Below are 27,446 nucleotides of genomic sequence, written 5' to 3'. Positions count from 1 at the left end.
GAGCTGGGCCCAGCTCAGCCCAGTGATTTCTGAACATGGCCTTTAAACATTTTCAAGGATTTATTCTCTTCTGTATCTCCCTTTCTGCAAGGAAAACAGCAGCATTCTATCCAAACTGATGCAGCCAGAGGCAGGGGCAGCAGGTGAGCCCCCCTGGCTGCTCCTGCTGTCTGATCCCTGTGGAAAAGCTGCTCCAGGGCAGCTCCTCAGCCCATGGGGAGGGACGTGCTCAGACCAGCACAGGGCTGGGGGAAGCACGTTCCGTGTCTGAGCAGCTGAAAGGCTTTAATGAAAACCAGGGGAAAGAGTTTTAAGTATAGAAAACACTATTTTTTCCAAAATTATTTGCTCTGCTTGAAAGTTAATGCTCTGTTTAAAGTCTGGTTTTATATGTCTCTTGGACTTGAGCTACCACACATTAATTATGGCCAGAGGCAATGAAGAAGTGTTATTTCTTTACAAAGGAGATGGAGAAATTCAGTTAAAAATAGATTATAAGGCAGTGCTGTCAGGCACAGGCATTTTCCTGCTCCGCTGGATTTCTGTTTTCCATCGAGCAAGGAGGAATTTGCTTGCAGAATATAGGGATTTTTTTCTATTACTCAGCATAATTAAGTGTAGCTGGTTAAATGGCTGTGGAGGTCACTAGAACAGCCAGTAACTTTTCCCTGCTCAGGGAATGGCAGGTGGCCAGAGCCCATTATCCTCTCCACCCCTTTCTGGTTTCTTTAGCATGGTTGCTCAGGATTTGGAGCTTCTGTTGGGAGGGTGAGGAGGAGCAGGGGCTGCACCCCGGGGTGGCACAGAACCAGCTGCAGGTCTGGAATGGGACCTGAGTGACCTCTGGGCTCCTGCAGGACCTGGAGCTCAGTCAGCAGGCACAGAGCCTGGGAAACGCTGAGCATTCCTTCATTTTCTTTAAAAATGCAATCCCTGCATCAGGGGGAAGCTTTGGATAATTCACAGGTCGAAGGCAGGGTTTCTCTCCTTGTGCTCTGACATATTAAATGTCTCAAACACGTCCCCAGTGAGTGTCCAAAAGCAGCCCCAGCTCGGGATGTGTTGGCTGGGCTGTTCCCCAGCCCTGCTGAGGGGGCTCTGCCTCGGTGCCACCTCCTGTCCCCTCCTGTGGCTCCCCAGCCCTGCTGCGAGTCTGCCAGCAGGGAAAGGCTCTGCTGAGAATGGAACCAGCGAGGGAAAGCAGAGCCTGCTCCTGAGCCTGCTCCTGAGCCTGCTCCTGAGCCTGATCCTAACCCTGATCCTAACCCATCTCCTGAGCCTGCTCTTAACCCTGCTCCTGAGCCTGCTCCTGAGCCTGCTCCTGAGCCTGATCCTAACCCTGCTCCTGAGCCTGCTCCTGAGCCTGCTCCTGATCCTGCTCCTGAGCCTGATCCTAACCCTGCTCCTGAGCCTGCTCCTGATCCTGCTCCTGAGCCTGATCCTAACCCTGCTCCTAACCCATCTCCTGAGCCTGCTCCTGAGCCTGATCCTAACCCTGATCCTAACCCATCTCCTGAGCCTGCTCCTAACTCTGCTCCTGAGCCTGCTCCTAACCCTGCTCCTGAGCCTGATCCTAACCCATCTCCTGAGCCTGCTCCTGAGCCTGATCCTAACCCTGCTCCTGAGCCTGATCCTAACCCTGCTCCTGAGCCTGCTCCTGAGCCTGCTCCTGAGCCTGCTCCTGAGCCTGCTCCTAACCCATCTCCTGATCCTGCTCCTGAGCCTGCTCCTAACCCTGATCCTAACCCATCTCCTGAGCCTGCTCCTGAGCCTGATCCTAACCCTGATCCTAACCCATCTCCTGAGCCTGCTCCTGAGCCTGATCCTAACCCTGATCCTAACCCATCTCCTGAGCCATCTCCCGAGCCTGCTCCTGCCCGGCTCGGAGCCCCCGGGCAGTGTCGGGGCCGGCCAGCGGGTCCCAGCGGCAGCATCCCGCACCCCTCATCCCTCATCCCGCATCCTGCACCCCTCATCCCTCACCCTCATCCCTCACCCCTCACCCCTCATCCCTCATCCCTCACCCCTCATCCCTCATCCCTCATCCCTCATCCCTCATCCCTCATCCCGCATCCCTCATCCCGCACCCCTCATCCCTCATCCCGCATCCCTCATCCCTCACCCTGCATCCCTCACCCTGCATCCCGCATCCCTCATCCCGCATCCCTCTCCCCTCTCCCCTCTCCCCGCTCCCCGCACCCCTCTCCCCTCTCCCCTCTCCCCTCTCCCCTCTCCCCTGTCCCCTCTCCCCGCGGGCAGGACACGCCGCTCGGAATGCTCCCATTGCCATCTAGTGGCACCCAGGGCTGCCCTCCGAGCTCTGTCCCTCCCTCGGTGGCACCGGCGGGGTCTGTGCTCCGCAGGGCTGCTCTGAGCTGGGGCCAGGGTCCCCCCGGGGCGGTGACCCCGCCAGTGCCACCACAGCAGCTCGCTTTGCTCCCCTTCCCTCGCCCATCAGGTGTCCAGCGGAGCAGGGGACCGGCCGTGCCTCTGCAGGCTCTGCCCGCCCGGCTGCAGCAGCCCCGAGGCCGGGGATGCCCTGGAAGCTCTCGGAGCAGCTCAGGGGAGGGCGAGTGGCCAAAGCCGTGCCGCGAGTGGCCAGCGCTGCCAGCCCTGGCTGTGCTCAGCTGGGCACTGCTGTCCCCACGTGTCCCGTGTCCCCTCCTGCCCACCGCCGCTTCCCGAGGCACCGAGGTCACCCCGGCTCCCCTTCTCGCTCACTGGGACCTGCTGTCATGGCTTGAAGGTAAGGAAAGAGCCCCTGTAAAGCCTCGGCTCCTCGGTGGACAGCTGCCCTACAGATGTGTGCCTGAGCACGAGAATCCCTCTGGAGATGGGCTGAAATAAAGCCCAGAAACGGTGAGAAGCATTGAAATAAAATAAAGCAATAAAAAAGCAGTCAGCAATTCTGGGTTCAGAGAAGGATGCAGATAAATTGCTGGTAATGGGGTTAATGGGCAGAAGGTGAAGACACTCTGTTGTGCTGGGGTTGTTTCCCCAGCAGAACCGGGGGCCTGGGCCAGGGTCCTGCCTTGTGACCTCCGAACAAACATTTCCCTTCTCCGTGCCCCAGCTCTCCCTCTCACGCAGAAATGACAACAATAACTAACCAACACCTTGGTCAGCTGCTCTGCAGGGAGAGGTGGCAGTGCCCGAGGGGCTGGGTGGGCACCGGGCTGGGCAGGGACTGGGCAGGGGTTGGGCAGGGGTTGGGCAGGAGTTGGGCAGGGACTGGGCAGGGACTGGGCAGGGGTTGGGCAGGGGTTGGGCAGGAATTGGGCAGGAATTGGGCAGGGGTTGGGCAGGAGTTGGGCAGGGGTTGGGCAGGAACTGGGCAGGAACTGGGCAGGAGTTGGGCAGGAGTTGGGCAGGAGTTGGGCAGGGGTTGGGCAGGGGTTGGGCAGGAACTGGGCAGGAGTTGGGCAGGGGTTGGGCAGGGGTTGGGCAGGGGTTGGGCAGGAACTGGGCAGGAGTTGGGCAGGGGTTGGGCAGGAGTTGGGCAGGGACTGGGCAGGAGTTGGGCAGGAGTTGGGCAGGGACTGGGCAGGAGTTGGGCAGGAGTTGGGCAGGGGTTGGGCAGGGGTTGGGCAGGAGTTGGGCAGGAGTTGGGCAGGGGTTGGGCAGGAGTTGGGCAGGAGTTGGGCAGGAGTTGGGCAGGAGTTGGGCAGGAGTTGGGCAGGAGTTGGGCAGGAGTTGGGCAGGAACTGGGCAGGAACTGGGCAGGAATTGGGCAGGGTTTGGGCAGGAGTTGGGCAGGGGATGTGCAGGAACTGGGCAGAGGTTGGCAGCGTTCCTGCCCCTCCAGCTCATCCCTGGGCAGCTCATTCCCCACGGAACGGGCACAGCCCGGCCCCAGGTCCTGCGGGGCTCCATCAAACGGGTCTGGAGAGAAAACAGGGCCATGGCAACCAGGCCAACAGAGCTGGGTGGGATCTAAACAGAGAGCAGTGAGCTGTTTGGGGGATCACACTGCAGGTTTCCATGGAAAAAGCTCCCTTAGAACAGCCTTCCAGACAAATTACTGAGTAAACTGCAGAGGTTTCAGAGCTGCAGGCTGATGGTTTTAATGGGTGTTATCTCACTGCTGCCAGCACTTTACAGGTCCAAAATTCAGCTTTGCTCTCTTCCCTCCGGGGTCCAGAATTGTGCCTGTGTTTGCTTTGAAAGTAATAAGGGCCCAAGAAAGGGCCTCTGTGGTTATTCCATCACCTGCTCAGCAATCCAGGGAGCAAACAGGGAATGTGCAGAGGCAGAAGCACGGAGAGAGCTGAAGGCAAACCCTGCTGTTTCCCGACAGGAGACTGGCTCTGTGTTCTGGGTGACCCCCACAGCTCCCTCCGCTTGCTGGGGACTCCCCCAGACCCCTGTGCCAACCCTGGGGCTTTGTTTCCTCCTGTGTCTCGCAGTGGCTCTGAGGAGCAGGGGAGATGCAATCCCATTCCATCAGCAGCTCCATCCTGGCACAGCCACCCCACACCTTCCCACCCTGCCCGGGACTGGGGCCCCAGAGTGGAAGCACTGATGGGGTGGGGAAGCTAATCCCAGCTAAGATGTAGGCAGGAGGATCATTCTCAAATTCAAGCTCTACATTCAGGTATAAAACAACACTAAAATAGATTTGAGGCAGAATTAGGCCTTTTATACTCAATTAAAGCTCAGGCAGAACATGAAGATCATCAGGACATGAGTGAAGATCTCTTGATTGCTGCAAATTTATTCTGAATTGACAGTGGTGGGAAGGAGAGAAGAATTAATCCAATGATGTGGGCTTGCAATGATCAATCATATGTAATTATTACCTTCTCTTTTGTCAATATGCACACTGGAAACTTAATTCTGATGGTGTATCCAGCAATGACAGGGAAATCACCAGGGATGAAGAAGTGAAATGAGGAGAGGCCCATGCAATTAAAACCCAACAAAACCCCCACACAGACCTTGATATTTAAAGCAGATAATTAAATAAATGAACAGAAATAAACTACCCCATGGTGTCAGAATTATCATCTTGGCTGTGCAGACATGTGAACATATCTCTGCATTCTGCCTGAGGATGCTGAAATCCCCTCAGAACTATTCCCTGGTACCAAGGAATGAGACCCAGCAAAGATTCCCCATTCCCAGGAGGGATCCGGGCACTGCAGCATCCCCACCAGGGCTGGAACGGATCTCATCCCCTGCCAGGGACAGACCCGGCTGGATCGGTGCTGTGACCACAGGGAATGTCACTGCTGTCCATGTGGGACACCAGCAGCGAGGGCAGGAGGAGGGAAAGGCTTCCCAAGTGCTGCCAGCAGCAGCTCTGAGTGCGGCAGTGAGATGGAGGTGCTCAGGTGTTTGCAGCACATCTTTGCACTGACATGGATCCAGCAGGAATTTCTGCCTGGAAAATGAGGTTAAACACTGGCAGGGGCTGCCCTGGAGGTGCCCAGGGAAGGGCTGGAGGTGGCACTCAGGGCTCTGTGCAGGGAACAAGGTGGGGATGGGGCACAGCTGGGACTGGATGGACTTGGGAGGGCTTCTCCAGCCTCAGGGACTCGGGATTGTGTTCCCAGGCTCCCGGGAGCGATCGGGAGTCCTGCAGGCCCACCCAGCGGAGAAGCTGCAAACAGCACCCCGGCTCCGAGCCCTGCAGCAGCAGCAGAGAGCGCCGGGACAGCCCAGAGCGGCCGGGATGGACACGGGGGGCCCGGGGGGAGCTCTGGCCCTGCCCCGGGCTGTGCTGCCAAAGCTGCTCCGGGCACAGGGAGCGCCCCTGCCCCGGGCAGTGCCCCAGCGCGGCCCCGGAGCCGGCCCCAGCGGGCTCCGCAAGCGGTGACAGGGACAGCGGCACCTTCCACCCGCGGCTGGGCACAGCCCGGGCCCTGGGGCCCGCTGGGGCAGGAACGGAACCGAGCGGAACCGAGCGGAACCGAGCGGGACCGAGCGGGACCGAGCGGAGCCGAGCGGGACCGAGCGGGACCGAGCGGGACCGAGCGGAGCCGAGCGGAACCGAGCGGGACCGAACGGAACCGAACGGAACCGAACAGAACCGAGCGGGACCGAGCGGGACCGAGCGGAGCCAAACGGAACCGAACGGAACCGAACAGAACCGAGCGGAACCGAACAGAACCGAGCGGAGCCGAACGGAACCAAACAGAACCGAGCGGAACCGAACGGAACCAAACAGAACGGAACGGAACCGAGCGGAACCAAACGGAACCAAACAGAACCGAATGGAACCGAACAGAACTGAACGGAACCGAGCGGAGCCGAACGGAACCGAGCGGAACAGAACGGAACTGAACGGAACCGAACGGAACCGAGCGGAACAGAACGGAACCGAACGGAACCGAGCGGAACAGAATGGAACCGAGCGGAACAGAACGGAACCGAGCGGAACAGAACGGAACCGAACGGAACCGAACGGAACCGAACGGAACAGAACGGAACCAAGCGGAACAGAACGGAACCGAACGGAACCGAGCGGAACTGAACGGAACAGAACGGAACCGAGCGGAACCGAGCGGAACCGAGCGGAACCGAACAGAACCGAGCGGAACCGAGCGGAACCGAGCGGAACCGAACGGAACCGAACGGAACCGAGCAGAACCGAGTGGAACCGAACGGAACCGAACGGAACCGAATGGAATAGAACGGAACCGAACAGAACCCAAGAGAATCCAAGAGCCCCGGGGGCAGCAGCTGCCCCACAGCACGAGGGACACGAACCACAGAGCCACTGTCACACCATCAGCAGCCTGGGGTGACCCTGGACAAACTGGGACAAACTGGGAAGGGAACTCCCAACTCCGGCAGGGCAGGACTGAGCTCAGGCTGGGGGAAATAACAGAGGTGGGTTTGAAAGAGCAAATCCAGCATTTGTTTGAGTGCTTTAAGCTGAGCAGCACGAAAAGAGCCAAAGCAGGATGAAGAGGTGCTGGCACTTCCTCTGAGGCCAGGTGAGAACGCTGGGGGAACAGGCTGTGGAGCAGCTCAGGCTGTGGGGCAGCTCAGACGTGGAAAATCCTACTGATTGTAAAGGCAAACGTGGGAGTACAGAACCACAGCCTCCAATCCCAACATTCTATGGGATGGGGAGATTGGATCACCTGAAATGTAACTACAACTGATGCCAGAACCAGGACAAAACTTCATTAAGGAAAAACAATGGGAGAGATTTTGGAAAGGCAATAAAGAGTCAATGCAATCACATCCATAACTGCACCAGAAGATTGGGATATTTAAGACATCCACTGGTTTTTATCAAGTCCTCCATAAAGTCAAGTGTTTGACCTCCTGCTCTCATCTGCCTCTCTCTGCTCCCCAGAGACCACTTAGAAATTCAGTTACAAACTGCTCAATTCTGTGCAGAGCAACACAGAATGCTCCTGGAAACTCCTGGGTCAACCCTCACTGCTGGAGTAGAACATGCAGTGTCCTCCAGTGCTGACTTTGTGAACATTTAAACCTAAATAAATCCCTTTTCCTAGGGCTTCTCCAAACTCAGCAGCTCTGTTGCCAGGGCAACACTGAGTTGTTTTTCCCGTGCACTGAAGTTTGCTCATGCTGTGGTGAAAGAAAACATTTATAATATTTTAATACCTGGGTGGGCACCCTGGAAGGTACCTATGGAATCACTGCAAGGCTTTAGGAACTTCCCCTGGAATGTGCAGGAGAAGCTGAATTAGCTGTTCCCAAAGTACATTATCAGTGTTAGAACCTGACTTGCTCAGCAGCTGAGGGAGCTCTTCCATGTCCTAGAACTGTGTTTAATTAGGCTCATTGGCAATCAATGCCATTGATCTGCACAGACACGGGGCAGGGCTCCCTCCTGGCTCTTCACTCACTGAGGAAAATACCAGTGAACTCAATTTTAAACGTGATTTTGCATCAACATTAAAGTTTCTATTTTTGTAAGTGAACATCAAAAATAAAGATTAGGAAAATCAAACACCTTTTTCAAAATTTAAGGAAAATTTAATCAATATGCCTTAAATTATTTTACAATAACTACAATACTGACAAGCATAACGTTTTCCAAACGGTGTTTTCCTTGGAAGTACTGCAAGAGAGATTCCTCTTCATCCAGCAGAATGTGCACCATGAGGGAAGGAACCTCTGCTGACGTCCTTCAGAAACCCCAGTTAACATAAAGCTACAGACACCCCAGTGTGGTCATGTTTCAAGTGTGACAGAATTACAGATCCCTTTCACTTTTAAGCATCTGTTTTCTACTTCATAATTTAAGTATCTTAAATCCTGAAATACTCTCACAGTAAATGAACAAATAATAGAGACTGGAGAGCTTAGGAGGATATTGGTTAAAGTACAGGAAATACTCTAATTACTTTTGTTCATTTGTGCATTTTTGGTGAGAGGGGTCAGGAAACAGGTTCCTCTTTCCTGCAGATTTTTCCAGAGTCCCCCAAATCCACGGCAGCTCCTTTAACTCTTTTGGATAAAAATCTACCAATTTATAACTGCAACCCTTCGCCCTCCCCTACAAAACGAAACAAAAATGAACAAAAATCACAACCCTCAAATAAACAACTGAAAGTTACTTTTTCTAAAGATCTAGGAATGGGAAAGAAATCACAGGAACTTGATAAGCATGAACACGTATTAAAGCTCTGGACTCCCCAGGTCATCGAAAACAGTATTCAAAGTCCTAAAAAAGTGAACACGAGACATTTTCCATTGTTCCGGGTGATTCAAACAGGTCTAAGTTTCATGATAGCAACACGAGACAGTTGTTTGCAGCTGTTTCTGGTCCAAGTCCTTGTTCCAAGCTGGGATTTTCCTTTTGGCCCCCTGGAGTCCCCCAGTCTGTTCAGAAGATGGAGATGAGGGCGAAGACTCCGTACAGCAACGCGCAGGGATAGGCCACGAGCAGCTGCTGGCCCTCCATGGCTAAGGCAGAGATAAAGATCTTGGAAGCGGAAAAGCTGCACCAGCCAATAATTCCAGCCGTGAGAATAATCCCCATCATCCCCCTGGAAAGACAGAAAGAAGAGAATTCCTGTAAGCCCTGTGTACATCCAGCTCCAGGAGTCACACCTGGACTCATCCAACAGCTTGTGCAGCTTGTGGGGTGAATTTCAGCATTTGGCATTGAATGAAATATTCCCACTAAAAGCACTGGGCACAGGTGCCCAGAGGAGCTGTGGCTGCCCCTGGATCGCTGGAAGGGATCCTGTCCAAGGCCAGGCTGGACAGGGCTTGGAGCAGCCTGGGATAGCAGAAAGTGTCCCTGCCTATGGCAGAGGGTGGAGCTGGATGAGCTTTTCCAACCCAAACCATTCCGGGATTCTGGAATTTTAGAACACTATCAGTCAATTATGATGGTAGAAAGCCCCCTCAAAATTAACTCTGTGCATATGAATTTTCAAAGCCATGAGTAAAAGAACTGTGCCAAGCTATTTCTTTAATCCCTAAATTCACAGAGCCAAGAGAAATCATTCTCATTTTCTTGTATTTGTAAAATCCTGATTTGCATCTTCAGTAATAATTACTTTTAGGCTTTACAGGTACGGAGACCTGTCAGATTCAGAGCTGGCTGAAAACAAACCTGGGATTGCTCTTGGAGTCTGTGTATTCAAAAGCTGTTAATTGACTTAGAGGTAAAGCCAGGATTCACCCCCCTTTCCTCCAGAAAATACCTGAAGCCATTGATAATTAATTCTTGCCCTTACTGAAGATTCCTGTCATATTCAAATTATACACAGCTCCAGCCCTGTACAGGGACATCCCTGTCAATGGCTCCCCAGCTCAGGAGGAATCTCTGCCCGAGGTGAGTGGCAGCACTTACTGCAGCGAGAAGACGATGGCGAAGGAGGAGAGCAGGATCATGGGCAGCAGGCAGTAGCCCAGCACGCTGGCCACGCAGCCAAAGGACACCCCGGTCACACTCATCAGGTTCAGCAGGCAGAACATGCCCAGGCAGCCGATGGCGCTGATCCCGTACACGTACCCAAACTGGATCTTGCCAGCCTGCAGTGGGGCACACCATGGGCTCAGGGTGGGAGCAGGACAGGGATGGGAGCGGGACAGGGATGGGAGCGGGACAGGGATGGGAGCGGGACAGGGATGGGAGCAGGACAGGGATGGGAGCGGGACAGGGATGGGAGCGGGACAGGGATGGGAGCGGGACAGGGATGGGAGCAGCACAGGGATGGGAGCAGCACAGGGATGGGAGCAGCACAGGGATGGGAGCAGGATGGAACCAGCACAGGGATGGGAGCAGATCTACCCACCCTGGAACACAGGCATTGTCCCCCAGCCCCAGCTCCCTCACTCCCATCCCACAGGGAGTCTTTCCCCACCAGTCCCAGGACACCCCATGCTCCAGGAGCCTGGAATTCCTCCTGATTCTGTGGATCTTAATGAGCAGGTTCTGATGTTCTCTGATCTCAGCCCAGGAACTATTTAGGGTTTAATCAAGGACTTCTCATGCTGATTGATTACTTGCAATAATGATCTTTACAGAACTGGTGTGCAAAGACAATAAAACTGTAATTCAGGAACTTCTTGACAAGCCCAGAACTGAAGTCCTTTAATTTGTGGTAGAATGCACAAAGCTATGGCACAGGGAAAATGACAAAAAAATCCCAGGAACAGCTGAGGCTGAGCTGCCAAGAACTGAGTGTGAACTCAGGACTAGCTGAGAGAGATTTTAAAAAGCCAAACCCAAACTTTGCTTGTTCACCAGCACAGGTGTGGGAAGCACATGTGGGTTATGTCCATGTATTCAGGTTTTCTCCTGGTTTTTCCAGGCTGAGACTGATGCTTCCATTCCAGCAGCTGCCCAAGGCTCCCCCCCTACAGGACACAGGACTGTGCAGCTTCCAGGGTGTCCCCTCCAACAACTTCCACACTGGACGTGCCTAGACCCAGCTCCCCTCCTTCCCAAGCAGCACAGGAAACAATCACACCTGCTGCAACCTCTGTGCCAGGCTCAGCCCACTTCCTTTCACCACATCCCATGGATTTTTTTAAAAACCACACAGGAGAAATTTATTTTTAGGAAAAGAAAATTCAAATATATCTATTATAAATATGTTCATTAATTTGACTGGCCTACTTTCCATAAATAAAAGTGACTTATTAAAGTAGGCTTGAAGTCCCCTTGGTACCAAAGTGTCACAACGATGTGAAAGTTTAGGCAGAAATAAAAAACAGTGCCTGAAGCACTTAAAGCTAAAGCAGATTAAAACCCCTGAAGCTTTCAATGCCATGGAACGCTGTTTGCTGTCATCTCAGCATTGACACTCATGAGTCATTAGAGCACAGCCTGATTCCAATTAGGCTCACTTAGAAAAAATGACCAGGCTCCAGCAGTGCCAGGCCCATTGAGCAACACAAGGAGTGTGAAGGCAGGTTTGCTCCAGTGACCTGACACTCAAGGTCTGCCCCAACAGTGTGAGAGCCCCCAGTGCCTCTTCCATTCACACATCAGTTTCTGTCCTGTGCACTCTGATGATCCCTGGGGTCCCTCCCCACTCAGGACACCCCATGAAAAGGATGAGCTGTCCTGGCCCCCAGGCCCAGAGCTGCAGTAAGAGAGCAGAAGCGCAGCCCCAGGCCCAGCAGCCCCCCTGGCAGTGCCTCACCAGCAGCAGCGTGGCCCCAAAGGCCAGGCAGAAGACCATGGGCCCGGCCAGGTCCGTCTCGTTCATGATGCTGCCATCAGCCACCTTCAGGGGGTGCAGCACCGTTAGTGTTTTCTGCCAGATGTGGTCAAAATTGATCCCCAATTCTGCAAGTGAACAGAACATGGATTTCATTTCTTCCCTTCTTGGCTGCCCCACTTGCTCCACTCTGTCTTCCCTGATTCTCCACCTCCCATCTCCCCCAGACCCGTGATGGCCACCAGGGAATTGAGCTCTCCCCTCTTTCCTCCTGCTGCCTCCGCACATTCTGGGTCTCACGTGCTGGGAAGTGCCCAGGTGGTTTCTGAAGCACCAGGGAACAGCCCAAGCACACAGTTCCAGGTTCACAGAGGTCCCTTCAGCCCAGTTTTCTGACCCTATTTTATTTACGTAAATAAAGTTATATTTTTAATAAAAAAGCCCAGGGGGTAGAAGGTATGCTGGGGAGAGGTGACAGGAGTGACAGATGCCTGTCTCTCCACTCAGTAACACTGAGGGTTTATTCAGTTGTTTGGAACTGAAAAAAAAAAAACCAGAAATAAGCTGGAAACTGATCTCAGCAAGCCAGACTTAGCTGAGTATCCAGCCTGGCACTCTGCACAGGCTGTACTCCACACAGGCACTTCTGCAGTGTTTAGCATTCCTTGCTAGCAACGAAACACTCCTAACCAACAATCAACAAAAAGGACCTGCAGCCACTTATTTTACAAAGTGGGCAGTTACAGTTATTATATGCAACAAGAAGAATATTAAGTGTTTTGTCACAGTCAGGTCTCCCAGAGAACTGATTTAATCTACCACAGAGTAGCTGATGTGAAGCAAGAAAGCACAAATTTCCACCTGCAGAAGTTAGCACAAGGATTTCACACGCCAAAACACAGGTCCAAAACAAACCAATGAGAATTTCAAATGCACTGAGCACTTCCAGCAGCAGGGAATCCACACACTGCTACCAACTCATCCCCAAACTAGGAAGAGTTCTGGATCTAGGCCACAGCAAAGTTATACCTTCTAATAGCGGAGGCTCATCCTCAAAGCTGCTTCCATAGAAAGACTGTGCTGAGGCTGCAGAGTAGCTCTGTGTGGGCTGGTAGATCTGCCCCGTGTAGGGCTGCTGCACCATGTCAGGGGGCACAAAGCCACCCTGCTGGGCGTACTCGTAGCCTCCATAGTGCCTGCAAAGCACAACCCCACGTTAGGGCACACCCAGAGCTGCTGCTGAAACACCTCCTGCAAGGCAAAGCTTGTTCCAGTCAGTACATCACAGCAATCCCCTCCTTCTGCCTTAAAACATCCCATCACACAGGCCCTCCACAAAAAACCCCAGTCACAGCCACCCTCTGCCCTAAACAAACCCTTCAGGTATTCTTGCACTAATCTATCCCAACCACAGAGATTCCCAAGAACATTTCCAAAACCTTTAACCATGGGAACAGAAAGGAGGAATATGCAGAACTCCTTGTGTTAGCAGAGCCCAGCCCCAGCTCAGCCCCGTGATCCTGTTCAGGTGACAAATGGCACTGACCTGCTCCATTCACCTCAGGGATTACACAGAGGGACCAAAGCCCTCAGCCCGAGGCTGGATGCTCACAAGGGGCTGCCAGGATCCCCCCTGGCCCAGGAACACCCAGCACACCTCCCTGCTGCAGCCTGGGAGCCACCAGGACATTGTAGGCTCACTTAGGTGACACTAATTTCTAGTTCCCATGTGAGTGACTAGAGAGAGAGCTGAAGAAGAACAGTATTTCTTTCCCCCAAGGACATGCAGATCTCTCACATAATTAAGATTATTCAGATAACTTGTCCTTCAATCTTCTAACACCTGCTCTCAAATCTACCAGGCAGAGAATTCAACACAAAATTCTTTCAGATCTTCATTTACAGACAGTGAGTTCAGCTCTCCATCAAACAGAGCAACCAGGACTCACTTCCAGAAGCCAGCAGATGGCTGAAGCACCAAACCTTTCCTGGAGACACAGACTGTCCCACAAGTATCCTAAGGAAGCCTAGAGAGCTGGAGAGGGACTTTGAACAAGGGTCTGGAGTGCCAGGAGAAGGGGAATGCCCTGCTGGAGGGCAGGGCTGGATGGGATTTTGGGCAGGAATTGTTCCTGGCAGGGTGGGCAGGCCCTGGCACAGGTGCCCAGAGCAGCTGGGGCTGCCCCTGGATCCCTGGCAGTGCCCAAGGCCAGGCTGGACAGGGCTGGGAGCACCTGGGACAGGGGAAGGGGTCCCTGCCGTGGCAGCGGTGGGACTGGTTAAGATCTGTGGCCCCCCGAGCCCGGCCCCGGGCAGGCCCCCCGGGTTACTTGCTGTACGGCCGCCCGCTGTAGTCGTAGGGCTGCGCCTGGTCCTCGATGCTGTAACTGGACTGGAAGAACTCGGTGTTGAAGCCGTCGAACCCGGACATCGCCCTCTCTGCAAGAGAACAGCGCAGCGGGTCCCGACCGCTCCCGGAGCGGCTCCGCCCGAGGCCCCGCCGCGGCCCCGGCACCTCGCGCTGCGCCGGGGCCCGGCCGCCGCTCCGGCCCGTTCCCAGGGCCGTGTCTGGCCCGCGCTTCCGGCCGCTCCCCGCCCGGGTCCCGCTCCCCGCCCGGGTCCCGCTCCCTGCCCGGGTCCCGCTCCCTGCCCGGGTCCCTGCCCCTGCCGGGGTCCCGGCCCCACCTGCGGCCCCGGCCCGGCCCCGCTCCCGCCGCCGCGGCCCCTGCGACGTGTCACGGCCGCGCCTCCACTTCCGGGACAGCGCGCGCCGCTCCGCGCATGCGCAGCACCAAACACCCAGGCCCAGCCGCGGCTTGGCCCCGCCCCCCTCGAGCCCAGTCCCGCCCCAAGCCCCGCCCCCAAGCTCCGGCCCCGCCCCCGAGCCCCGGCCGCGAGCCCCGGCCCCGCCCCCCGCGAGGCCTAGCGCCGCCACACGAGGTCGGTGTGGCTCCGGTGCTGCCCCATCGCTCCTCGTGTATCCGTAATAAAGAAATATTTCCCTGCGGCCACACAGGGAACACAGAGCTGCGAACCTTCTTGTCTTTATTGCAGCCCGGCTGTTGCCCACCCCTCCCAAATAAGCTGCAGGACCTGGGAATAGAGGGGGAACCGAGAAACACAACTGGCACTGGGAGGACACTCATGTGGAGAAGCTCCTTTTGGTGTCACTGTTTATCCTCAGGGCCAGGGAAAAGGATTTTAGCAGCCTTTAGAAAGCTGTTAATTAGAATTAGTTTTTATTAAGTATCTCATGTCCCAGAGCTCACAGGGAGGAGCGGGCGGGCTCTGCTGCCCTGGTGGGCCTTGAGGTGATGGTCAGGGACAGCCCCGGCTGAGGAAGGGTAGCTGAAACTTCAGGATCAGCTTTATCCTTGTTTTATCCCTTTCTGAAGGGGAGTGTGGTGATGAGGCTCAGAATTCCACCAGAAGCAGTTTCCATCCCGTGTGTGATGTACTCTGAGCTCTGGCAGTGTCCTGGAGCCCAGCACCAGCCGTGAGGGCACACCAGATCCGCAGGCCATGTTCCTGCTATAAGTATCTCTATGTTTTTCTTTTTTTCTAAAATTCATTTTGGCTCAGGACAAGTTACAGTCATTTTGTTACACTTGTGTATGTAATATTCTGCTGGTGAAATTACTGTATTTAAATTGAAGTCCTGTTCCAAGGCTGATGTGACAGTGCAGAATCACTGCACGGTAGTGCTGAGAACAGGCTCCAGGGAAATGTGTCACTGTGTAGAGCTGAATGGAGTAACAGCAGAGAACTACAGCCACGGATAACAGAGATCAGTAACTGTGCTGTAAGCTGCTTCATGCACATTTACACTTTAGGAAAATTAGTGTTTGAAGGCTGAGAAGATGCCAGCTTTCATGCAAGACCCGCACAGTGTGCGGGCTGCATCTGATGGCTGTGGCTTAGTGCCCCTTGGCTGAGCTGTGTGACTCGCTGCAGCTCACTGGGCAGGGAAATGAGACCCAAATCCCAGGCACTGGGCTGTGTAATTGGGATCTGCTGGGGAAACGCTCTTTGCCGAGAAATCTGTTTGGGTTTGCTTAGATTATTAGAATTTCCTGACGGCTAAGGTCGAGCTTTCATTACTGAGCTCTCTCTGCACCAGGCATCTCAGCCCTGCTGTAGGGAATCAATGCAGGATGGATTCGGGGCAGGGGGTGCTCTGCCACAGCCCGGGGGTTCAAGGGGAGGCCAGGCACTGCAGCTGCACAGCTGCTCCTTCCTGATGCCTTGGGAAGGGCAGCACAGACTGCCCGGAGCTGCACCAAACACCAGGCACCTCCCTTTGCCCAGGCACCAGCTCCAGCTGCACTGGGGGCTGCCACACAGTGCCACAATCCCCCACTGCTTTGGGGTGGAAAGAACCTTAAAACTCATCCCAGCCTTAGCCCAGATTGCTCCAGGCCCCACCTGGCCTTGAACACCACCTGGACAGGGAATTGGGGTTCACAAGAGACCTTGAAATGGCTCCAATTTGGGAAGAGTAAAAGTACTCATAGAAGTACTTGCTTAGTACATGAGTTACACAGTGCTGGTGTCATGAAAATGCATGCTATCATGACCATTACAAATGCTTTATTTAACAATAAAACATTGTTTTAGCTGTAATGGTAAAAAACACACTATAATTACACCAGTGTTAATAACAGGATAATTTGAATCAGACTGAGAATAAAAGTATTATTCAAAGAACTTTGGAGGAATGGGAGGATGGGGAAAGGGAGAGGAGGAAGATGTCTGCAAAAATAGGCCTTGTTATGGCAGAACTTGAAAGGGAGGAAGGGAGCGCCTTGCGGAGGGGAGACTGCAAACAGCGATTTGTGTTTGGTTTGAATCCCCGGTTGCCGATGTGTCCGTGAGGTCTCTGCCTGCCTGCACACGCTGGATCTCCCACAGGGCCAGGGCTGTTTGTGCAGCACATTGTTTGTTCAGCAGTGGCCGTGGAATTCCAAAGGAGTTGTCAGCACACATATATCAATTATTCTCCAGAATGTTCTCTGATGTGCAGTGATTGATATGGAGATGATTGGAACATGGTTCCCTCGTACTTTTGGAAGGCTCAGGCCCTGTGCTGTGTGTGTGCCGTGGGTTTGGTGTTCACCAGAAGGAGCAAAGGGTTTCCTGTGCAGGAGCTGTGCCCCCTCTCCGTGTGACAGACGATGGCAAAAAGCCATGGCGTGTCTCCATTTGAGCCTTGCTCTCATCCTCAGCAGCTGGGAAAGCTGCTCTTCCCCTTTGCTTGTTTGGGATGGAAATACATTATGCACTTGAGTTATGAATAAAAGATCAAGGGCAAATCTGTGTAATGCTTTACTCTGTGAATAAACCCGCCTTCGTGGCACTCACGCTCTTTGCTGGAAGATCCTTTCTCAGGGACACTCAGCCATTTAGTGTTGCTCTATGCTTTTTCTTCAAAGTGAAAGATTTGTTAGGGCTTCCCATTCGCACGTACTGCTGGATTTGAGCTGATGGGAATTTCACTGTGTGTAATTCACACTGCTGGATCAGGGGATAATCTCTGATTTAGCTGGGTTCTTGCCTGGCTTCCCTTGCAGGGAGCTCAGTCTCTGGAGTGATGGGAAGGACACACCCCTGTGGAGAGGTGTCTGGGCTAGAGGGACCTCGCAGGAGTCTGGGGCTGGTTCCTCCCAGGCTCTGTTCTTTGCCGTGGGTTGAGGCTGGACTGGCAGTCCTTTCTGGGAGTACCCTTCTGCTTCTCATGGAAACCACTGGCCCAGTCCAGTCATTTCCCCACTCCTCTGCCACGGCACCATTCTCAGACACTGCCCTCTTCTTGCTGGCTTGATGGAGTTCTGCCCTGGGAAACATTGCCTGGGCTCAGTACTTGGACACATGCCTGCTGAGAAGCACAGAATGTTACAGGGAACAGGGCTGAAGGATCCTTAGGTGGCACCTTGAAGTTGTTCCTGGATCAAAGTGCAAGGCTGGAACTGGAAGTGCTGTTCTTTTTTCCTTTTTTGTTTTAACTATTGTGTGTAAAAATCGCACAGAGCGATGGAAGCTCTTATGTGGCTTTTTAGGTGGAATCTTCTGTCCAATCTCCAACTTGGATATATTTTTTCCTCAGAATTACTACTTCAGTTTCTGCCGCTTTCAATTGCTCCTTCTGCAAGCACCTCAGAGCTCTTGTGTTGTTGCTGATAAACAGCTTCCACGTTTCTCACCCTGTCGGTGACTTGATTCGAATTTCCAGCCTGTGTGTTTCCTCTGGGGATGGGAGGTGATACACACACAGACACACACAGACACGCTCACACGGACACACAGACACACAGACACACGCAGACACACAGACACACACAGACACAGACACACACAGACAGACAGACACACATAGACACACTCACACGGACACACAGACACACACACACACACACACACACGCACAGACACACACACACACACAGACACACAGACACACACACACACACACACACACGCACAGACACACACAGACACACACACACACACAGACACACACACACACACACACACACAGACACACACACAGACACACACACACACGCACAGACACACAGACAGACACACACAGACACACACACACACAGCACACAGACACACACACACTGCACACACACACACACACACACACACACACACAGACACACACACACAGACACACACACAGACACACAGACACACACACACACACACACAGACACACACACACACACACACACACACAGCTACTCCAGCCCAGGTAACGCTGCTCTTCCTTTCTAGCACTCACTGCTGCTGCTTCTCAGACACCTGTTTCTAACACCCACCAAATTCGATAAGGTCAGTTGTTCCACGATTCCCTGAAATGCCAGTTTAGCAGTTTTTCATAAGGAATGACCTCAAAGCTGTGAGTGATGTCACAGCATTCATGGACTGGCTTTCAGCAGAGCTATGCTGGGACTTTTGGAACATACACTTTAAACACAGGCTAAATTTTCCCTTGCCTGTGCTGAAAGTTATGAAGGCATTTGTCAGAAGTGAGAAGTGCTTCATCCTCCTCCCTTTGATGGATGCTGCTTTTCTCTTCCACCAGAACTGTAGTTGCTCCTTGGTGTGGTCCTGACACACATTTTACATTTAGGTCACCATGTATTTGGCCCAGATTTTAAAGTTTCACTCTCTCAGGCTGCATTTTGATGGATTTGGCCCATGGCTTGTATTTAGCTGGGGAGCATTACGTGATGCTTTTACTACTGAAGACGTTTCATCAAAGGAAATTGTGTTACAGTGAAATGATTGGAATGTCCCGTGTAGAGAAATAAAAGCAGGTGTTGAATTGCTTTCATTATTATTTGAAAAGTGCAGATGCATTTCTAAAGCTGTTGTGATTAAAATTCTAAGGTTTTTGTTCTTTTCAAAGGGCAATTCTGATGATAATGTTTCAAAAAGACTTGGAGCTTAGAGCTGTCTGTACTGGCTAATCACACGGAATCCAGGCCTGATGCTCACAGAGGTTGTGAGCAGCCCCAGGTGTGGGTAACTCCTGTCCCCGTTCACTGAGCACCTGCACACCCCACTCGCTGTGCTGTCCTGGCCCCAGAGCAGTGGCTGACCCCCAGCCCCAGCCTTGGGCTGCTGGCACCAGGACATCACAAACGCTTCTGTGCTGCTTTGAGCACCGTCAGTCCCAACTGCGGAGAGGAAATTGATTCTTAAGCCCCGCCAATATGGCACCCCTGTCTTTATGGAAGTGGATTTTAATTAGATTGCGGCATATGAACTAGCAGGGACAACTGAGATGTTTGCAAAAGCTGATGCAATTCTCCCTGCTCTGAGCAGGGACAGCACTGTCACTCCCAGAGGCAGCTGCAGTTCCCTCTGGCTGGTCACGCAGATGTTAAATCCTGTCTGCACCGACTGCACCAGGCTCTTAAAAAAGTAATGAAGACATTTAAGTGAACATGATCTCACATCCCACCTTCAAATCCTCTGTGCAGGGGTCATGGAGCACTTGACCTGCACTGCTTCAGCTGCTCTGTAGAGCCACAAGGGCAGGTCACAGGACTTGGGCTTTTTTCTGAGGCACAACCAGCACACCCTGTAGCAGCACCACATTTTGCTGGCTTGAAAATAAGGATCTTGAAGTAAGAGACAGACTCCGTTCAGGAGTGCAGCAGTTGCTTCAGAACTAATGAATTAAGACAAAAATCAAGGGTTTGATTAACTGTTCAGCTCTCAGATTTAATTTGAAAAGTCTGTAGGTACACAAATAATGATTTTCTGTCTTAGCCTTGAAAATTATTATTTTTGGCTATTTTGTTTTAAATTATGGCCATGTTTTCAGAAGAATCTCACTGAATTATCTGGAGCCTCAGCTGGTCAGAGCATGGTGCTAATACACCAAGGCTGTGGACTCAATCCCCGTGTGGCACATTTACTGAAGAGCTGGACCCCGTGATCCTTGACCCTTCCAACTCAGAATATTCTGTGAATCTCTGAACTTAGGTGCAGTCAGTAAATTCTACCCCTGCATGGTGACTCCATCACACAGAGATTTCACTCTAAAGCTTTTGGTCAACGTTCGAGTGGAAGGTTTTCTTTTCTGCTGTGTTCATCACTCCGGGTGGAGTATTTGTGGTCAGGAGCGGTGGGAGCTGGCGCAGGGCTGTGCCGGCCCGGTGCCGCGGGTTTGGGCTGCCGCCGGGATCCCGGCTCTGCTCCCGCTGCCGGTGCAGAGCAGCGGGGACGGACACGAGGTGGCGGTGCCGGCGCGCCCGCGGCTCCCCCCGTTACAGACCCACAAGTAAAGCGGGTCCTCCGCACCGCCGGAGCCGCCCCCGCTTCCTCCTCCTCCTCCCGGCCCTCCCGGTCCCCTCCCTGCCGGCTCCGGGGAGGTGACGAGCGGCGGCAGCGGGAGCGAATCCGGCTCCTGCCCGGCAGCCGCGGCCGCGCCGTGTGCCCGCATGGCCGGCCGGGACCCCGCGGAGCCGGGACAGGCACGTTGGGGCTGCCGAGGGTTCGGAGCGGGAGGGACTGCACCGACACTCGGGCGGGGAACGGCGGGCGGCAGCGGGACCCGGCGGGGCGGTGACCGCCGCTGTCCAAGGTGCTGCCGCTGTCCGCGGTGCTGCCGCTGCCCAAGGTGCTGCCGCTGCCCGGAGCTCTCTGTGCCCGGCTGTGCCCGGCTGTGCCCGGCTGTGCCCGGCTGTACCCGGCTGTGCCCGGCTGTGCCCGGCTGTGCCCGGCGCTCTCCGTGCCCGGCTGTGCCCGGCGCTCTCCGTGCCCGGCTCTCTCTGTGCCCGGCTGTGCCCGGCTGTGCCCGGATCTCTCTGTGCCCGGCTGTGCCCGGCTGTTCCCGGCTGTTCCCGGCTGTGCCCGGCTGTGCCCGGCTGTGCCCGGCTATGCCCGGCTGTGCCCGGCTGTGCCTGGCGCCCTGTGTGCCCGGCTGTGCCTGGCGCCCTGTGTGCCCGGCTGTGCCTGGCGCCCTGTGTGCCCGGCTGTGCCCGGCTGTGCCCGGCTGTGCCCGGCTGTGCCCGGCTGTGCCCGGCGCTCTCCGTGCCCGTCGCTGTCCGGCTATACCCGGCTATGCCCGGCGCTGTCCGACTGTGCCCGGCTGCGCCCCGCTGTGCCAGGAGGTTCCCGGCTGTGCCCGTTCCCGGCTGTGCCCGTTCCCGGCGGTGCCCGTTCCCGGCTGTGCCCGTTCCCGGCGGTGCCGGTTCCCGGCTGTGCCCGTCCCCGGCGGTGCCCGCTCGCGGCGCTGCCCGATGCCGGTGCCGGTGCCGGTGCCGGTGCCGGTGCCGATGCGGGACGCGGGCTCCCATCCCGGCCCGACTCCTTTAAGATGATGCAATCGGCATCGCCCTCCGCGCGGCGGAGCGGGGCCCGGAGCGCAGCGGGGCGGAGCGGAGCGCGGGGCGGCCCCGGCGGTGCCGCCGGTCCCGGCGGGCCATGGGGGAGCCGCCGGCCGCGCTGCCGCCGCGGGAGCCGCCGGAGCCCGGCAGTGCCTAGGCTGCGGGCTTTCTGCAAGTCATCGGGGCCGGGGGACGGGCCCCGCTGCCCTCCCGCTTCCCCAGCCCAGAGCATCCACTCGGGAACTGTTTCATTTATTTATTTATTTACTTCCCTCCGCCGTGCTGTATGTACCGGTTTCCTCATCACCCGCCACCGTTAACTTCCCTGTGACTCGGTTTAACACTTGAGACCTCCGTGGATGCTGCTCAGAGCACTTCTCTTGCCTTTGCTGTCCCTTGCTGGGATCGGATTCACACTACCCGGACCCTGTGTGCCTGTATGTGTGTTCTGAGTGTCTTGACATTTTGGTTTTCATTACAAGAGCTATGCATTAATTGTAACCAAGGTAAGACTCCCCTTTCTTGTTCCCTCATGTGCATGTCTAATTTAGATGTTTCTTTAAAGATGCAGTATGCAGTTTCTTTTAAGCAATGGATCATATGTAACCCTTCCATTGATGAATACTTGTGAAATAGAAGCGTAGAACTTGCCAAAAAAAAGAGACCTATTTAACAGATTTAGCTTGGCTCTACAAACTGCTCTGCTTTTCTCTGTTGCAGCAGCTGTGATGCTTAGAAGAGTAATTTTGTGCCTTGTTTTGTTTTCCCTTTTCACAGACCTATGAATGACCATAGGCTTGGCTTGACCTTGATTTTGATGGCTTTGTTGGAAGATCTGATGATGTGATTGCATGTCATGAGGTGATTGCTCTCCAGCCTCCAGCCTCCGTGGCTCAGTGTATAAACCACTCCTGCCACACTGTCACTCATGGACAATTCGGATTTTTCTTTTAAACAAACCTTATTGCTATTTTTATTTTCTCACTTCTCCGTTCCCCCTTGTTTCTCCTTAATGTTGGGAGCCTTATTCTGCCCTCTGATGTGATTGATAGTCCTCCTTCTCTTGCTGCTGATTTCCAGTTTAAGCTACAATGGCTCTGAGTGGCAACTGCAGGACTTACCTTCCTGCTCGGGAGCAGGGGACAGGGCTGCACTCCTTCCCCGAGGTGGTGGAGCTCAACGTGGGCGGCCAGGTTTACTTCACTCGTCACTCCACCTTGGTTGGCACCCCTCACTCCCTGCTCTGGAAAATGTTCACCCCAAAGAGAGACACAGCCAACGATCTGGCCAAGGACTCCAAGGGAAGATTCTTCATCGACAGAGACGGTTTCCTGTTCCGCTATATTCTGGACTATCTCAGGGACAAGCAGGTGGTTCTGCCCGACCACTTCCCAGAGAAGGGAAGGCTCAAGAGGGAGGCTGAGTACTTCCAGCTCCCGGACTTGGTGAAGCTCCTGACACCCGATGACAGCAAGCAAAGCCCCGATGATTATTGCCACAGTGACTACGAAGAGGTGTCCCAGGGCAGCGACACGAGAATTTGCCCCCCCTCGTCGCTCCTACCGCCGGACCGCAAGTGGGGATTCATCACCATCGGCTACCGTGGCTCGTGCAGTATTGGCAGGGAGAGCCAAGCAGATGCCAAATTCAGGAGGGTCCCAAGGATTTTGGTTTGTGGAAGGATTTCTTTGGTCAAAGAGGTTTTTGGAGAAAGTTTGAATGAAAGCAGAGACCCGGACAGGGCTCCAGAGAGGTACACCTCCAGGTTTTATCTCAAGTTCAAGCACCTGGAGAGGGCTTTTGACATGTTGTCCGAGTGTGGATTCCACATGGTGGCCTGTAACTCCTCGGTGACAGCTTCCTTCGTCAACCAGTACACAGACGACAAGGTCTGGTCCAGCTACACCGAATACGTCTTCTACCGTAAGTACGAGCTGCGGCCGCTCCCCGCCGCTCCCCGCGCGTCCCGTGCCCCGTGTCGGGCTCCATCTCCGTGTGAGCTGTGCAGGTGCGGCGGGGCTCAGCTCGGGCCGGGCTAGGTGGCAGCACAGACTGCCGAAAGCGCCGTGCCTGTGCCCGCAGGCGCTCTAAATCAGCTCCCGAGTGCTTTGTGCGCTTCCCGGGACGTGTGGGACACAAGCCGAGGGTGCAAACGCTGAGAAATTCATTACAGAAAGCCTTCGACTGGGATTCACTTTGCAAAGGTAATCAGCAGGCGCAGGCAGCCGAGCCATCTGTCAGCAGCCCTGACACGCTTCCACGCAGGAAGGGGGAACCAATTCCATCCCTCTGGCCGCGTTTCAGCGGAGCCGTCTCGGAGAGATGGAATTGGCTCTCTCAGGGCTGTGCTCCGCAACACAGAGGGCTCAGAGCAGAGAGGGGCAGGGGCTGGGCCAGGTTATGCAACACGCCCGTGGAAAAGCCCGTGTCCTCTCCAGAAGTGCTCGCCCTGCTTCCCGCAGTCACATCGGTCACATCGCATCCACGCCGCTCTGAGCCGCCCGCGCTCGAGGGCTCCTTAGCGTCGGAGCTGGTACCCAGGTCCAGCTGGTTACCAATGGTAACACCGGGGGAATGCAGGTCCTACGAGGCTGTACCAGAAAACCCTTCCACAACTGCTGTGCCGAAACATTGGAGAGGTTCATGAGGCTGTTTGCCTCCATTTTCATTTGAGGAGGATGAAGGATGGAACAACTGCCCCATCCATCAGTGCAGACAGCTGCTGCTCTGGCTGGTGGCCTTGGGACAGAGGGACAGAGGGACACAGGGACAGAGGGACACAGGGACAGAGGGACACAGGGATATCGCTTGGCTGGCAGAGCTGCTGCTCTGGGTGTGGTGCTCACAGTGAGCAGGCTCCTGGCGTGGGGAGCTGACAAAGTTTTTGATGGAGGATGTATCAGGGAGTGAACAGTTCGGGTGTAATTCCGTGCATTCAGCGCCATCTACTCTTGTGTGGGGCTCAACAGGCAGCCCTAATCTGCTTATGCAATGAAGCTTAAGTTAGCATCCTGAAAAGACATCTGGGTTTTTGACATCTGTAGATTTACTTAAAATTAGTTTTCTAGCTGGATTTCTTAGCAAAATAGTTCTAAGGTCATGGATCCGCTTATATTCCAACAGGGATAGATGATTTGTGTTATTAAGAAGCTTCTGCTTGAAATTACAGTGTCTTGTACAAATTCCAGGAGGAGAATTAATGTAGGTAAAGGATTGGATTAGAAGAAATTGTGCTGGCATTTATATTTAATATAAGGAAAAAATATAAGTTCTTTATAGGCACAATGGTCTCTGCTAATTGAAGAGAGGATGAACATAGTTTTTCCCTGAATTAGGAAACAGACTCCTGATTTTCATGTTTCTCAAATTTTTACATTCAAAGATTGTTCACTGCTCCCACATCACGACAGCCAGGGAAGGACCAAGAGGAGAGGTACTGTAGAACTTTTGGAGAATGGAAGTTCATGGCAGGTGTCCCAAAATCATCACTCAAGAGTTAAATCCAGTTGAAGTTCCCGGAAAGATTCCTATCCAGTCCAGCAGGCTTTGGATTTGGATCTGATCAGTTTTGTGGGGTTTTGACACTGATACATTTTCAGAGGTGGATTTTTCAGTGTCCTTCCCCAGGTAAAAGCCAAAGCCGTGGCTGTGGTGCCAGATGTCCCTTTCTTGTCCCAGCCTGAGTGGTTCAGTTCTGCTGCTGCTGCCATGGAGCTCCAGCTGTGGATCTTCCCTGGCCCCACGCTCAGGGCTGGCTGCAGCTGATGCACCTGACAGCAGGCTCCAGCATTCACCTGGAGCAAAAGAATTCCTTCTCCAAATCTCCCGAAATAATTTCATTCCAGTTGTCCCAAAGCTATTTCATCTGGACTTTGAGGACCAATAAAACTGACATCTGGCTTTGCATGGAACATGGCATCTCCTCTGCAGCTGCTTAGCCATAATCATTTATTTAGATGCTGCCAACTGTGTCTATGTAAGCATTAATCCATCAAGCTGCTGAGAGCAGGTTAATGGGCCTGAACCTGGGAGGTGTCTGGCACAACTGGGAAGGCAGAGACAGAGGTGGTGTCTGCAGGGCTGCTCAGGAACTCCTGTGAAAGGCCTGTGGAGGAGATCTTCCTAGCTGGAAAAGGGGGATTAGTTCCAAAGAAGGGAGAATGCAGGGAAGAATGGTGTTTCAATGCACCAAATACACTGTATGCTCCAAATACCACTGGGAAGGTAAATGCCTGTGCTTGGCACGAAGATAAAGAACGTTTTTCATGTGCAAATCCATCTGAAAGCGGCCGAGGTGGAGCGGCTCGGGCGGGGGTGTGAGCTGAGCAGCTGTCACAGGGTACAGCGTGTGCCAGGGATGCGCTGCTCCTCCAGTGCTGCACCTCCAGTGCTGCTCCTCCAGTGCTGCACCACCAGTGCTGCTCCTCCAGTGCTGCTCCTCCAGTGCTGCACCACCAGTGCTGCTCCTCCAGTGCTGCTCCTCCAGTGCTGCACCTCCAGTGCTGCTCCTCCAGTGCTGCCCCTCCAGTGCTGCTCCTCCAGTGCTGCTCCTCCAGTGCTGCTCCTCCAGTGCTGCTCCTCCAGTGCTGCACCTCCAGTGCTGCTCCTCCAGTGCTGCCCCTCCAGTGCTGCTCCTCCAGTGCTGCTCCTCCAGTGCTGCTCCTCCAGTGCTGCTCCTCCAGTGCTGCACCTCCAGTGCTGCAGCTCCAGTGCTGCACCTCCAGTGCTGCTCCTCCAGTGCTGCAGCTCCAGTGCTGCTCCTCCAGTGCTGCTCCACCAGTGCTGCAGCTCCAGTGCTGCTCCTCCAGTGCTGCACGGCCTTCGGTCCCTGCGGCCCTTCTGGGGCTGGCACGGCTGTGTGTGAGTCCGGGAGCGTTCCCAGGGAGCCTTTCCCAAAAGGAGCCCTGCGGGGTGAGCCCGGCACTGCCCGGAGCTGCTCTCGGGGTGATCCCGGCACTGCCCGGGGCTGTTCTGGGGGTGAGCCCGGCACTGCCCGGAGCTGTTCTGGGGGTGATCCCGGCACTGCCCGGAGCTGTTCTGGGGGTGATCCCAGCACTGCCCGGAGCTGTTCTGGGGGTGATTCTGGCACTGCCCGGGGCTGCTCTGGGGGTGATCCCAGCACTGCCCGGGGCTGTTCTGGGGGTGATCCCAGCACTGCCCGGGGCTGTTCTGGGGGTGATCCCAGCACTGCCCGGGGCTGTTCTGGGGGTGATCCCAGCACTGCCCAGGGCTGCTCTGGGGGTGATTCTGGCACTGCCCGGGGCTGTTCTGGGGGTGAGCCCGGCACTGCCCGGGGCTGCTCTCGGGGTGAGCCCGGCACTGCCAGCCCGGAGCTGTTTGTGGAGGACCAGCAGGGCCACAGTCGGGCTCCAGGCAGCCCCACATGGGCCGAGGCACGGCAGGGCTTGGGGACAGGCTGGGGTGGGGCAGGGCAGCCACCCCTGAACAGTTCTGTGACACACAGCTCCTGCCAGGGATGAGCACAGGACGTGCACTGGCTATGGCCGGATTTCTGACCAGAACCATTTTGTGGGTTCCCCCACTATTGCTTTAATGACCTTAAAGTAAAACCTCATCTCCAAACTCTCACATTTTTGAAGAGGGTGAACAGTCTCTGCTTGGGTCTTCATTTTCACCTCTTTTGGGCCTTTATGGTTGATGAACTGCAAGCGTGCACTTGGACATCTGGTGGCAGTGGTGCTGGGGCAGGGGCAGCAGCCGGGCTGGCTCAGCCACCATCACCTGGCCCCGTTCCGGGCTGTGGCAGCACCAGCAGAGCCCACACCGTGCCCCTGCCCGGTCACACTGCCCTGCCCGGCTGCCAGGAGGGCAGAACAGCAGCGTGGGGAGGGAGAAGGGCTGAGCTTCCACCGGCAGCGCCCACACAGCGGGATGTGTGTGCCTGCAGGGCAGCTGGCACCTCAGTGACACGGCCAGGCATGGCACGGCACCAAAGTGCCAGCCAGCCCCATCTCACACGGCTGCCACA

General features: G+C 54.7%; 2 protein-coding genes across 3 annotated transcripts in view; one reads left to right on the top strand and one right to left on the bottom strand.

Annotated features, from left to right (window-relative positions):
- Positions 1-7,937: 7,937 nt before the first annotated feature.
- Positions 7,938-14,394, bottom strand: YIPF5 (Yip1 domain family member 5). Of its 2 annotated transcripts, none has more exons than XM_086851501.1 (6): positions 14,295-14,394; positions 13,940-14,048; positions 12,639-12,805; positions 11,592-11,737; positions 9,791-9,972; positions 7,938-8,975 (listed from the first exon to the last, which is right to left on the bottom strand). In XM_086851501.1, exons 2-6 carry the CDS (start codon positions 14,038-14,040, stop codon positions 8,813-8,815), a joined length of 759 nt encoding a protein of 252 aa, XP_086707627.1. In that variant the 5' UTR covers positions 14,041-14,048; positions 14,295-14,394; the 3' UTR covers positions 7,938-8,812. The 2 variants fall into 2 exon arrangements, with proteins under 2 accessions (XP_086707627.1, XP_086707626.1); XM_086851500.1 differs by having other exon boundaries at positions 13,559-14,048; positions 14,295-14,371.
- Positions 14,395-21,524: 7,130 nt separating this feature from the next.
- Positions 21,525-27,446, top strand: part of KCTD16 (potassium channel tetramerization domain containing 16) — a 54,788-nt gene continuing 48,866 nt past the window's right edge. Inside the window, exons 1-2 of the mRNA XM_023936349.2 lie at positions 21,525-21,963; positions 22,235-23,380. Coding sequence (XP_023792117.1) covers positions 22,549-23,380 — 832 coding nt within the window. The 5' untranslated portion in view covers positions 21,525-21,963; positions 22,235-22,548. The remainder of the gene's footprint in view (positions 21,964-22,234; positions 23,381-27,446) is intronic.

This window comes from Cyanistes caeruleus, chromosome 15 (genome assembly GCF_971803275.1).
Source record: "Cyanistes caeruleus chromosome 15, bCyaCae1.hap1.1, whole genome shotgun sequence".
Lineage (NCBI taxonomy): Eukaryota > Metazoa > Chordata > Aves > Passeriformes > Paridae > Cyanistes > Cyanistes caeruleus.
Note: the sequence above shows the minus strand (reverse complement) of the source record. Positions and strands in the feature narration are given on the sequence as shown.

What these genes read in the sequence shown, in the direction of transcription:
- YIPF5 (XM_086851501.1), bottom strand. Translation starts at nt 14,040, where the DNA reads ATGTCCGGGTTCGACGGCTTCAACACCGAGTTCTTCCAGTCCAGTTAC. An exon ending in AGCGGGCGGCCGTACAGCAA is followed by an intron (nt 12,806 to 13,939) that starts GTAACCCGGGGG and finishes TGTGCTTTGCAG; the next exon opens with GCACTATGGAGGCTACGAGT. An exon ending in TTGGGGCCACGCTGCTGCTG is followed by an intron (nt 9,973 to 11,591) that starts GTGAGGCACTGC and finishes GCCCCACTGCAG; the next exon opens with GCTGGCAAGATCCAGTTTGG.